Raw genomic sequence first — 14,466 nt, 5'->3', positions numbered from 1 at the left:
GTTACGGGAGAAATTGGGCCAGATGATCATTGAACTGTTTCGATGAAAGTCCCAACGATCACCCTCATCCTCGTTTTTTAGTCCTGTATTGTATTGTATTGTATTGTATTGTATTGTATTGTATTGTATTGTATTGTATTGTATTGTATTGTATTGTATTGTATTGTATTGTATTGTATTGTATTGTATTGTATTGTATTGTATTGTATTGTATTGTATTGTATTGTATTATAGATTATTTAATGTTGGTTTTTACAATAGTGAATATACACTAATTAAGACTAACATGAAGCAATTTCAAGGATTGCATAAGACAGTTCATTTACTGCAAAACGAGCATGCGCACTTTTTTTCAAGGAACCAAGTTTTGATCAAATTCTTAAATTGTCTAGTATTTTGTGCTGTCTTTATTGATTCCGGGAGTGAATTCCAGATTTTAGGCCCTTGAAAACTTAATGATCTGATACCATTATTGGTAGATCTGGCTTTTGGAATGTCAAGGGGGTTTTTGAGTCGAAGGTTATGACCTGTTGTTTTGGGTACAAAATAGTCTTTCGTGAAAACAGGATTAAGGTTGGTAAGTGTTTTTTAAACTTCGAGCGCTAAAATTCTAACTGATTGGACATGTATGGTAGTTTCTTTTGAGTTAGCAAGTAAATCTTTGTACGAAGATGAATAGTCCGTATAGGCTAGTCTTAAAGCCCTCTCGTTAATTTTCTCTAGCTTATCCTGACTTCTTTTACCACATAGCATCCATATTAATGGACAATAATTGAGTATAAATGAATTCATAATTATCTTTTTTTCTCTGTCGCCCATAAATCTTGCCAATCTTTTCAAAGAATTAAACTGTTTAGCTGCTTTTTTACAGATCTTATCGATACGAGCATCAAACTTGAAATTTTCATCGATCTGAACACCAAGCAAAGTAACGTCTTTCTCTATTTTAATTGCAAATTCTTGGTCAATTTCAAACTCATTCATGCATTTATCTTTGCTGCCGATTGTGATAGCTTGAATATAGCTTCATATAGCTTCGTAATAAGTTCCAATGAAACTGTGCATGAAAGCATAATTTCAAAGTTACTGTCACTTTCACGAAGACGACACAGGCATTTTGTAGCCCACTTTGCACAAAAAATCGACAACAATCGGAAAGTTAGGTTTACATAGTTGCTGCACAGTCCAATAATAGTCAGCTTGATCTTGTTCAACAGCAACTCATTCGATTCAAACTAGCAAACCTGTGTATTGAAGCCTCGGAGATTGACAAGATTGACAAAACTTGACAAAAAACTTACTTCGCGAAAGTTTATTCTCGCGAATTACGTAATTTTCGGAAAACGCGAAAGTTTATTCCCGCCAAATCTCTCATTTAGGTGGATTCGTGAAAGTTAATTTGAAGAATTTTACGTTGTTTCAGCTTGCAAAAGTTTCTTCTTTATAGGACACGTGTCCGAAAACGGACAACGATCACGTTGATAATGTCCGTGAATATCCTGGGCAAAATTAAAGTGTTTGATTGCTGGATTAATTAAAATCTAGACGATCACGTATCACTAGGGCTTCCTCGCGGGCACCTCTGTAATTCTAGTGTCTGATTGCCTTGGAAACACATTCTTTGGTTTCTTCAATGATGTATCAAATTTCCACCAGTCCCCGCGAGGCAGAGCTTGTTACTTCTTCAGTACATAGATTGTTTATTTTGAGCTTCACCTAATTTAACTGTTCTCTTTTGATTACGAAGGTGTGAATGCCAAGGCTTACCTTAAAACCACTGACTTTTGTCCAGAGGAATGTTGTTAAGCCTTTCTTAGACCTTTTGTGATGTTCTCTTATTGAGTAACGAAATTCAGGTAGATCCTCCTAAACATTTCAGTTTCATGTTATAGCATTACAGTTAAGTCGGTTCGATTTCACGAATCATGAGCGCCTTCCTGGATGGTCCCGGCTTCTCAACTGTCGGCTTCACACCAGAGCAGATCGCTTGCGTCTGTGAGGTATTGCAGCAAGGGGGAAGCATAGATCGGTTGGCGCGCTTTCTCTGGAGCCTGCCGAACTGCGACGAAATAAGTACAAATGAAAGTGTTCTTAAAGCAAAGGCAGTTGTCGCCTTTCATCACGGAAACTTTCAAGAACTATACAGTATCATAGAAAACCATTCCTTCTCCTTGCCCTCGCACGTCAAGCTGCAAAATTTATGGCTTAAAGCTCATTACATCGAAGCAGAGAAAGTCAGGGGACGCCCCCTTGGTGCAGTGGGGAAATATCGAGTTAGAAGGAAGTTTCCACTGCCTCGGACGATATGGGATGGAGAAGAAACGAGTTACTGCTTCAAAGAGAAATCGAGGGCCATTCTTAGAGACTGGTACGCACGCAATCCTTACCCATCCCCAAGAGAAAAGAAAGAACTTGCTGATGGAACTGGGCTATCCACTACCCAAGTTAGTAATTGGTTTAAAAATAGACGACAGAGAGATCGCGCTGCAGAAGCCAAAGACAGGTAAGATTTTCATATCTTTTTAGTACTCAATCGAGAAGCGAGACTGGTTGTAAGATCTTGTAAGAAGCAAGACTCGTTCTATGGGCTATTGTTATTTACCTGCTCTATTAATTTCAAGTTCACTGGTTTTAATCATGAAGTGACAAAAAGCTACTATATGAAACAAAATCAAAAGTTTTCAGAGTTTTTTTATATAGGGGAAGTAGCCAACTGCAATGTGGGTCACAAATTCGGTGGGAAATGATTTATAGTTTACTTTAATTTAGTACTCTGTATTACACAATTTCATGACTCATTCAACTCTCAGACATCCATTCCACTATTTCATGCAAACGCAGGAATGTTTCTAGGTTTTTCTAAAGTGGCCTAAATTTGTCTTATTCCTCGTGCTGATGAAGACTCTCTTTATCAAATCAAGTTCTATTTTCAGAGATCGAGAATGCCAAAAGATGATCTCTACCTGCTGGTTTGACTTTTACAATCAGCCAGTCAATCTTGTGGCTTCAATTAAAATATTTCCATCAGCTTGTTTCTCAAAAAGTGTCACCACGAAATTTGTTTCCAACCCCGATTCCTCAGATTTATTTGGTGCTAAAACTGTTAAAATTACAAACGTATCCTGAAGTTATTTCAAGTGGTACAAGATGATCACACCAGGTAAGGCAGCTAATATTGACAAATCCCAGGAAATATTTTTCCTCTTCCTTTACGTAAAAGGCAAGCAAGAATTTGCATCCATATAAGAAGCGCTGAATCTTTCTCAGCAGCCGCTTGGCTAACGTTTGGCCTCATTCTTCAAAGCAAAGTCTGATTTAGATGCTTTCTGCCATTAAATCAGTTTTCTGAATAGTAACCTTATCCAGTAAAACTGTATTGAAAAACGGATATTCTCCCTCTCTCTGTGTAAGGGTCTTTTATAAACAGATTTTATCAAGGTCAAAATTTGAAGAAATCCTAGCCTCTCTTGAAACATGAATTTAAGTATATCAAGATAGGAAATGCGTTTGCAAGCCATACATCTGCACAACTTGGTACTTTTTTAGTAAAGCACGAGAACGAATTGACCTGCTTATATCTTGTAGGGAAGGTAAATCTAATAGAGTGATAATACTGTTAGCACCCTTGGGGCATTTCACAACCCCTTCTTCTTCTGAATGTCTTACTGCTTTTATATACGAGGATATGGCATTTCTAAGGTACAGTCTTGCAAAGTTTTTGGACGAATATATACAGGAATAAATTGGTTTGACATTTCACAATTTTGTGAGATAATGCCGATTAAACTTGGTTTTTAAATCAATTAATCATTTACCATTTTGTAACTTTCATAAATGAAAATTAGAACGTATACCAGGATTATAAACTCTTACTCTTAGCGTTTTAATCGTAACAGGGCAATCTGAATGAAAATTGAATGAATCTCATTTGTAAAATGATCAATATCACACAGAATATCCATTTTGAATAGCTTAAAACGACATGGAATTTAATACCCACATTTATAAAGCAGATATGCATCTCTTTCTTCAATAACTGGGTTAGTTTTCTAACCAAACTATGAATGACAGCACTAGAAGTGGGGTTTTCTGAGCCTTTAATCAAGCATTATGGCAATTTGGTGTAGAACAGAACACAAAATTTTCACTGTTTCTCCTCAAAGAAGGACCTTTGGATACCTCACTGATGTTTGTAATCGTTTTTAAAATAAATCTAAGGGACAGAGAACATATCTTTATTGGTAAAATGCTCTGACAAAAAACGATTGCAAAAATCTCGTTACCCAAAGCAAAGATATTTGAACTTTTTAAAATCGTTAGCTGACTTAAGTCTGTGAAAAATGCATTGTTTGTGTTGCTTGAACTAAGTGTTAAAGCAAAAATGAGCAGTGAATATATTGTCACATAAAAACTTTGCTTCTTGATTGTGGACATTGTGATCGGCCATCTGTATTCTCACGCTCAACACTTTTCAGCATATGTAATGGGACAAATCATCACTGATTTTCTGCAAAGCAGCAAGAAACAAATTGCAGCTAAATTACAATAAATGAGGGCTATGTTTATGAATGCGATACTAACTCTTCTGATGCTTTCTCTTCTTCGTTCAACGTACAGCAGTCGAATTTGATTTTGAAAGATAGACCACGTCCAAACTTGATTTTGGAAGATTTACCTAGGTGGACAATTTTGAATGTGAAGGTTCTTACTCCTCGTCAAATCTTAAACCTCTTCAAACATGAAGCATATCTTGACTCTAGTTCAGTGCAATTGTCAAGTACATTTTAGCTATTCCTTTTGCTCATGGAAAATATTTTGTCAAATAGGTTTTGTTTTTTAATTCCATGTATTTTGACTCAATATTAAAATTTGTATGAAACACCTTATAACATGCGTTTGAAGTTTAGACCGGAAAGTTGAAGCTTGAAAGCAACTTGCTTATAACTTGCTGTAGTAATAAGTCTATCTTTGGTTCCAAAATATGGAAATATTTTTAAAGGATTGGCCAGCGTGCAAATGAAAGAGAGAAAAGTTTTTAACTCCATTGCACACTCATTGTCAACAAAATTCTCTAAAGTTTTGTCCTTTCTCTCCTAAATTGAATCGTTTGAGTAAGATTAGTTGGGCTAAATGTTGAGCTATTTACTTACAATTTATTGTGTCGATCGCTGCAATCAGCACTTTTTAGAAAGGGCAATTGCCTGTTTTGCTACCTTTAAAGCCCTTTTCTAAAGTTTTATTTCTCTAAACTAAGCAAAATCAATTTTGCTGCAGCAGATTTCTTCAAACAATTTCCTCTCATTTCACATCTAGAACTGATTATCTACACTTTACTCCAGTAGTGAATTCATTAGTAGAAATGCTACTAAAGCAGCTTTTGATGCTCGCCACTGGCTTTCTTCTCAATTATTTTAATGCCTCTTACTGGCTTTGCTCAGTTGCCTTTTATTGAAAATCCTAACTCGTAAAACTATTGTGTCAGATTATTCAAATACAAGCAAAAAAGGACTTAGCCAATGCTGTATGCAAATCTGTTTCTTCTGTTGCCGGCAATATTCGCAACTAAAACAGCTATTTATCAATATGGCGAGAAAGAAATCCATCCTTATTTTAAGTGTATTATAAAAGAAGAGTTTGCATGCGTGACTGAGGTTTCTTCATTTTTGCAGGTAGTTTTTGTGAGATGCTCCTTGTACAGTAGGGATGAAAGTTTTCCGACAGAAAATATTTATAATTGTACAATGGAATATTAAACAGTGAATTTTCATATTACAATGAACATTTTTACGTTAGAAAGGTCAATACAAAAGGAATCATCTGGGAAGTTCACCTAAATATCTCTTTAGTAAAAATCCTTCATTTTAGTAATCAATCGATGTACACTGAAAGCCAACTTCCCTCTCAAAAGGGTTGTATTTTTGCTAGAATTAAACGATAAATGTGTATCAACGCGAAAAGCTGGAAAAAAGACGTACAAATAACGTCAGAAGAGAGAATCGGGTGAGCAAGGGAAACAGTTCGGAACAAATTGCAAGTCAAAGAAAATCTTTGTGAGGAAAGCAATTTTTGTGCCTAAAAAAATCTTTAGCATAAAGATGGGTATATCTGGTTGCTATTTGCTACTGCTTGAGGTATCACGTTTGGTAGGAGCCAGAGAGAGCGTGCAATTTTACTGCTACGTTTTTGAATTTCTATATTCAACAGAGTTCTTGAAGTACCAGTCGTGTTCTTCACGACGAAATATACTCAGCTCTTTTGATACAGTATCGAGGATAATACAACAGCAAATTATACATTGCCAGAGCAAATCTAACATTGCACTGCTCCTTGTTTAGGGCGAATTAAGTTGTCTTATTTTACTTTCATTTATAACGTAGAAATTTTCTTCTTTGACTTAGTTCTTGAAAAAACGTTGAAGCCAAACAAGAAGTAACATAAGCATAAGTTTGAATTAGGTGGAAGCACCCGAAAGTCAATTTAGTGATGTAGTAATGCAAAGTTTTTAGTCACGTTAACGCAAAGAGAAGTAAAGATAGATTGATAAATGCGGTCAAATTTGTTTTACCATAAGCTTTCTTGTCTTTGTATATGCAGTTTCTGCAGAAATATACAGCAAAGATATAAATATGTATAGAAAAAGATATATGGAGTAAGGATGCGTCACATTCTTATCATAGAAAAAATTCTGCTCACAAACCAACTATAGCAATTAAACATGACAAATTTACACGCATTTCTTCTATAAGAAGCCGTCCAAAAGAAACTGAGTTCCAGGAAGACACAAAATTAAGAAGCATCATAAAAGAAATGCTCAAAATACCGTCTTTATGAATGGGATGGGAACCTTTTTCCTGGTAAATTTATATACACAGTAGAATGAAAAAGTCCTAGTAAATGGCAAGGGGTTCTATTTTATGTTATTTTATGTTACTTTTTTGTAATTCTAAATGTACCTTTTTAGCGAATCTAACGAACTTTTCATACTTTACAAACAAACATGATAAAATTTCGTAAACTAGATGCTTATCCCGACCATAGTTTTTCTTATAACAAAATTTTAAAATCTATGATTTCAAAAACATTTTAATTCGTGATTTCTTATGAATGTATGAAGCGGATTTCTGAAAAACACAAATACACAATACCCCTTTTGAATACCGAATAGATTCTCTCATAATCGATCTCAAATTGTAAGCCAGAATTGTAAAAATAGAAATCTTTGAATTCTGCTTGAACTCTCCAAAATTATTTCGTTAGTTCTAGTAGCAAAAATGAGACATTTTGTTAGGGTCCTTCACAATATTCGTCAAAAGGATATTTGGTAAGTTAAGATTACCTCTGGCAAAATTGGATCCTTACGTTTGTGGCGTATTCTTGTACCTATTCCAACGCAAAGCTATCATCAGTTTTGGATTTGTCAACACAAATCAATTGCGGTTAGCAAGGAACATCCTCAGTTCTAGTTTATGACCGGAGAGTGTATATATGATATTGAATAAATGGGTTCTATTTCGTCACAAAATTGAACATGCGAACAATGCTTGAGTGCTGATAGACAGAATCCAAAGCAAGTAGATGGCAGCTGGAATTCAAACTAGTTCGTTCGTCAGTGACCATTATGGTTGCCAGCCAAATCTTAAGCATGTGCACAAGCAGAACCTCTGCGTTGTCTACAATATTATTCATATTTTGTCCATAAGAGTTCATTTACAACTGTTAAGCGACCAAGGGAGGGTCTCGAATCATTCTGTCAGCGACATTTTATGCTGGGACTGGCATCTGATTGTATGGAATTGGGAAACAGAAGCAAGAACGCTACATTTGTAATCTTGCTGATAATATGTAATATATAAAATGCCAAGGGAAAATTTAACACCCATAACAAAAGATTTTGAAAAAAACTCTATTGTTTTGCAAAAAAGTGGCCAAGGCCCCCCCCGGCCCCCCTTCGTCGGAGGCCCTGCTATATCGAATCTAAACTTGACTGAGATTTCATATTAAGAGTTTAATGGGGTAGACTTATAGTGAGGGCCTTGACACGTTGAAAATACGGTTGGAAAGTCTTCGCTTTTTTATTCCTACTCTATGGCTAAAAGTCACTTAAAATATTGTTTCGAGGTATCTTGAGATGGCCTTTGAATACAGTGCTTACTGTACTTTTCTATCAGTTTTCATTTGGCAATAGCTAATTTGCTGCAGTAGAATGACTGTCACTTCCAGTTCACTGCTGGCAAGACTGTTTATACTTTTGGCTACAAAGAAATTAGCAACTGCCTGCTTACGTCAGATGTTTTATCGGAGGAACAAGACATGATTATAATATTCATGAAGAGTTTGATAAATTTTGTAAGGACAACAGGAGGCAGTAGATTTTGACATGGTGAAATAGGGAAAAATTCTCGGAATAAGATTTGTTTATGAACGTTTCGACGAATATGAGCCGAAGCAATACTGAAATGGTCTAGTCTACGAATTCTCTAGGAAAGAGCTCTATTGCTAGTGAAAATACTCTCAAATTTGAGTCATTTATGAACACGTTATAAAGAATATTTTATATGAATTATTTTCTATGGAAACTTTTCCTTTAAGGTACCAGCAATGATTTAAAGAAGATACTGGATTTTAGAAAGATATCATCTAAGAAATGTAGCAACTTCTTAGAATAATAAATTTAGAAAATCGCACCCTTATTCCTGCTACCAACAAATGAAAATTCATTTTTAAATATGCTGTATAGTTTTTCCCCTTATCTTCTACGAGGAATAGAGGTATCATCAGAGGTTAAAACAAACTTGGATTCATTGTAAAATCTTTTGTTTTAAGATTCTTACTTTCAGATGAATTCCAAAGTTCCCAAATTTCAATTTTCACAGGGGTAGCTAGAGATTTAACTTGACAATGTTTTCTTAAAAATGGGTTCACATTATTTTCAAAATGGTTATAATACGATAAGATCTCAACAACTGTAAACGTACCATAGAGCTGCATTTCATATAGAAATGCAACAACTAAAAGTACCTTTTTCCGGTTTCCCATACCCCAAATGAAGAAAATATGCTACCGCTTTGCAGTACCATAACCTTGCAAGGGATAGCTGAGCAACACCCCCCCCCCACCACCAAAAGGAAAGAATTTCAGGAAATCAAGACCCCAAACCCCTAAGTAGTTGGCTCCAACAATCATCACTGGCGCACTCTCGAAAAAGGGCAATATGATATCGTAAGCAACTCGATACCAATTCACCATAAAGTGCAATGTATGTGATTTTATCGCTTCTTGCTCGAGCAGAGTACGGGAACGGGCTCTGAAGAGTCAAAAGGTTAAATACTACACCTGATTAGTAATGTGAGATCATGCCAGGTACACCGAACGGGAAAGAGGATAGAGTGATGACTCGAAGATGAATTGAGGCAAGCCAAGTTGGTTTAATAGTTACTTAGAGTAATTGCTTTTCTTGTTAGATTGCTTGATCTTAGCATATCAGTTCATGACTGTTGAAAATAATGTCCTTGTTGGAGCTCATCATAGAAAGATATTAAGCCCACTATCTCATTACCACTCTTTGGGTTGAGAAAACATTAGATGACCTCCGTGAATGCTATCCACAGTGATTTAAAGTAAAGAACACTTAAACCCCCTTTTAGAGACTATCGTTTCCGTGAAACATTCTTCACCAAGATAAAAGATCGATCACTGGCGCTTTTCCATTTTTGGCACACTTTCACAATTAAGATACGGAACAAAAAAGAATTCGCAAATCTCTCGCGCAATGGGGTGTGGTCAAAGTGGGGAATGTACTACTAACACTTTTGAAAGTCAATAACACCAATCGAGAGTAGATACAAGTTATCGTCAATAGATAAACGAAGGTTAAAGACTAGGGAGTTTGGCTGGAAAACTGTAACTTTAGTGCGAATAGATTTTTATCAACTTTTGGCACGTCGCAGCTCTCAGGGAATTGCATATTCATATAGCCTCTGTTCGTTCAGATTATTCTAAAACAAGCAAATTACTTATAGAAACAGAAAACATACTAACTGTTTGATAAGTTCAATTTTTCAGAGAGGGTATTCTGGATATAGTTAACAAAATAAGTTGAAATTGTTTTCATTTAATTTTGTGTGATCGAAACAGCCAAAATGTCTATATAATCCAATTCAGTAAAGTTTGCAAGTTTTATAAGGTAACTTGGAGGGGATTAAATAGCTTTCTTTGTTCTGTTTCATTTGTAACTCTTTCCCACAAACATTGGATATTAGAGTCCAGGGCTCAAGTATGAATTTGGTCCAGTTGGGTTTGGTTCAGACATAAACTATCTAATAAACATCATGACTGACAGGCTAATAGAAACTTTGACAAAGTAGCGTTTTGAGCTCACTGGCGTCTCATGAAATCATCTTTTTACCGAGGATTGCTTTTTGGCCCCAGCATGGCTTTATTCCTTTATTACGTAGCCTGAAATAAAGGGTGCATTTGCTTATTTTCGGTCAAAGGATTGGCCAAGAGCCACTGTGAGATGGAATCTCTTATCGAGGATCAAGGGCCAGATTTTTGTGGATCAAACTGTATTTGATCTTGTCACATGAAAGCTTTTCGCGGCTAACGGTAGATTATGGAGTGGCAGCTAGCGCATCATTTGGTTTTCAAGGTCAGGAGTGGTTCTGCTACCAAATTCAAAGCGAAATTAAAAAGCCTGATACCCCTGTGTACTACTGATTTATTCCTTTGCACTTTCTTGAATGTCTATGATAACGTAGCATTTGGTTATGGTTTCGGTGTGTGTCACTAAATTGCGGAAGGTTTTTGAATTGCATGCTTACGGATCAACAAGCAATGACTGAAAATCCTACAGCAATTTAAAAATGAAGAACTTATAAGTTCATGCTATTCACCGCTATATAGAAAATTTCAGATGCAGAATTTCACTAACCCTGCTTCTCAGAGAGGATTGTATAAAATTATTTTCACTTAAATACTTGTAATCATTAAGTATTGTCTTCAGAAGATATCTTGAGATTGCAGTGACTAAGAAATGGAAAGCAAGCAAAGATTAGGTAGCTGTTAGAATCAATTGTCGTAATATAGCACCTTGGAACCCAAAATACCTAATGACAATTTTGTCCGTTTGAAAAACGATCACTTTCATCATGTCAGACCACTGCATGGCTTTGTGGACAAACTTAAATCCATGGGCTGGATTTCGGTTTCAATTCATTTATTTGTAGATTTAGAGAGGTCATTAAAGAAAAGCGTTTTTTATAGAACGATTTTTTCTAACAAACACACTTTGTTCCATACAAGCAAAATAGTTCGAAGAGAAAAAGAACTGCAAAAAACATGCAAAAGGGAGAAGTTACAAAATCGAAGCATTTGTAACCATTCAAACTTCAAGTAAACCATTTAAAAACCAGTGACGGGCACAAGGAGCCTTTTTTACAATTATTCACTATTTTGGGTTATTTGAAAATGTATGGGATACGAGAGTAAAAAATCTACGACATATGAAAGCCAACAGGAGCTCCACAACGAGGGCATGCATTAGCTGATCGAAGTAAGGATGCTTAGGCGAAGTAAGGATCCTTAGGAATAGGTGTAGGGCAGTATCCAACATTAACTGTGACACTGTTAAGAAAAAAAGTCATCAATTTCATACCATACCAGTTCAAAAGAAATGAATAACGTCATAGCAGGAAATGTCACAATACAGAAAATAGAGTTTAGATATGACAAAATGGGACATGATGCAACGAAAAGTCCTTCGTCGTTAAAAAATAAATGATGATAGGAGGGAAGAGATAGGCGGCAATCCAAGAACTTTCTGTGCTGACAATGAATGTGGCAGATTTTCAGGGAAATGGGGGCGACATGTTTGCCAACAGGAAAGGCAAATAGGATTGATAGTAGCAGAATCTTGACAGCCTCCTTTTCTGGAGCTTTGCTTTTAACGTGTTGTACAATGTTTTCTTACCTTTTTCTGCACTCTGTCCTCCCAAGTTTTGTTTCTATTTCATGCAAATATATATTTTAAGCTTGAATGTTTCTATAAAAATTTATGTTCTACAAGGCAATAATATGAATTTATACCAAAAAAAAATTTCTTCAAAATCCATCGAACGGCAAAATAGATAGCTCTTTGGCTTTTTAACCTGCTGCAAATTTTTTGGAGATAGAGAGCTAAGGAACCTGTAACTTAGGTAGTCAGTGGCGGGCGGCTCGTGTATTGGGGCTAGTGGGGCTCAGCCCCACCAAAGATTTCCAAAAATAAGTTTTAAATTTATAAACGGAAATAAGATCAACATCCATTATTAATTCAGCACTGTTCACTGATTTCGTTGCTTCGAGTTTCACTGTTTCTCCATTCTCTAGTTTGTTTAAGTCCCACTGCCAGCGGTTCTTTTGAAAACTAGACAAACACGCGTATCAGAAATCATCTCCCTAGCTTTTAGGGCTAGCCCCAAACTAGCAGAGTGCCTCTCGTGACTCGATTAAGTGCCTCCTAAATGCACCAATCAAGTGCCTCTCGTGACTCGATTATTCAATTGATGACTGCCTTCTGTTTGGCCAATTCTGCTGGAAACTGCATTCCTTTGAGGCTAGCTGAAACTAGCCCCAAGTAATTCAATTCAACGGTAGCTGAGTTTTTGTTGTTTTGATAGGCAACGTTGATCTTGAAGTGGAACGCAGCAGAGTGGCGTGTATTCAATGACTCGCATTTTCAGCTTTAAAATTTTGAAAAAAAGAATGCAAGCTAGGTCTTTATAAGAATTATTTTGCCGATCCTGGAATAAGCTCAGAATGGGAAGGCTAGGCCGTAGGCCTTCTAATGCCATAAAGCAAATTTCCAGTGCAGGCTTTCAACTTGAACAATTTTAGCTTCACGGCATACGAAAATTAATCAATTAACAGTTTGAACTTTTTGTTCTTTAAAATTGTTTAATCGCCATGATATGCAATGCAACGGATATCGTCTACAGGTTGGCCATGTTCAAGTTGACTATGTTTTTATGGACAACACCCACGAACTCCTCTTTTTGCGACGAGAGAAACGGTCCATGTTTTTTCGATCAAAACTTTCAAAATGATGGCAGCCTTGTTGTTTAGAGATAGTAAAGAATGGAAAGGCTATTTATCATTCTTGGCGTTCCGTGTCTATGGCTTTAAATTTCGAATATTACGTCATCAACCCCACCAAAAATTTGCCCCACGAGCCGCCACTGTAAGGTAGTGAATACAAATATAAAATTGAAACAATGGAAACTAAGAAATAGTAAATTCTAATATGTTTTTCTTTTGTATAACAGAGAGAACTTTGAACAAAAGATAATGAAATATCAAGAATCAGCGGACACAAAGGAAGGAATTAAGCCTCAACATTCAGTGTCAGGTCTTCAATCAGCTTCGATGAACAACATAAACTGTGTCCATTCGCCATATCGCTTTACAAACGATGACATAAATACAGTTGTAAAGACAGAGCAAGATCATACCCTCGAGGTCCCTCCATACCATAACAACAACAACAATACTAACTTCATGATGAGCGGGCAGGAGTTTCATCCCATCGACAAAAGTCACATGTACATGCCATTAGCAAGCGCCTTGACTGACCTACCTTAGTAGTAACAACGAAAAGCAGGTAATTGATACCTAAAACGAATTAGAAGATTAATAAAAATTAGCAAAGATTTAAATTTGGAAGAGTTTGTAAGTATTTTGTTTGGATGTAAATTTTTTAAAAAATAGAGTCAATATTATTATCAATTTACTCTTTTGTTAAGTACTTTGTTGATAATTGAAGTAAAGAATACATCAGTAATTAGGTTTGACCATGCAATTTTTTCAATTGGTTTCTTCTTAAGAATAACCAGTTCATTTTTTACTTTGAAGGACTCTCTGTTTGCTTGACGTGCTACAAAAATGCTGTAAAACTGTAATATATCAAACCCATTTGTAAGATTTTATTCAAGTGGTAGTTTAAAGTTCGCAGCCTTCGGAGGTGCCCCTTTTGCGCCATCATGTCCCTCCACCCACTTGTAAATTACACCTTACCTCAATGCACTAATGGAATCAATATTTCTCTGTTTCTGTTTGTTGCCGTATAATTGAGTTGTGGGCGCCATTTTATTGTACAATTTTGGTCAAGTAAAATTAGTTGAGCGCTATGTCATTGTAGCAATATGCATGGAAGGAAGTGAATAGGAAATTTCTACTTTAAAGGAAGGAAATTTCCAATTTTAGGGAAGGAAATTTCTAATTTCAGGGAAGGGACTTAAAAAGAAGAATAGGAAGTATCGTTTTTGGAAAGTGGAAGCCCTGGCCCAGAAAGTTAATAATTTTTTTTTGGCTTTTCCTCTAGAAATGCTCCTACAGGAAATTCCACGCAATGCTTGAACATCACTACTACTTTAACAGCTTTATTATTACAGTAACCTCTCTGTATCATATATGTGCGCCAAATAGACCCCT

General features: G+C 36.0%; 1 protein-coding gene across 1 annotated transcript; it reads left to right on the top strand.

The window, feature by feature from the left end:
- The first annotated feature begins 183 nt into the window (after positions 1–183).
- On the top strand, positions 184–13,829 carry LOC135682806 (homeobox protein six1-like). The gene is made up of 2 exons (XM_065197849.2): positions 184–2,503; positions 13,302–13,829. The coding sequence occupies exons 1-2, from the start codon at positions 1,926–1,928 to the stop codon at positions 13,615–13,617; spliced, it is 894 nt and encodes a 297-aa protein (XP_065053921.2). The 5' UTR covers positions 184–1,925; the 3' UTR covers positions 13,618–13,829.
- Positions 13,830–14,466: the final 637 nt, after the last annotated feature.

Source organism: Rhopilema esculentum, chromosome 16 (assembly GCF_057945365.1).
Source record: "Rhopilema esculentum isolate cy_ngs chromosome 16, ASM5794536v1, whole genome shotgun sequence".
Taxonomy (NCBI): domain Eukaryota; kingdom Metazoa; phylum Cnidaria; class Scyphozoa; order Rhizostomeae; family Rhizostomatidae; genus Rhopilema; species Rhopilema esculentum.
Note: the sequence above shows the minus strand (reverse complement) of the source record. Positions and strands in the feature narration are given on the sequence as shown.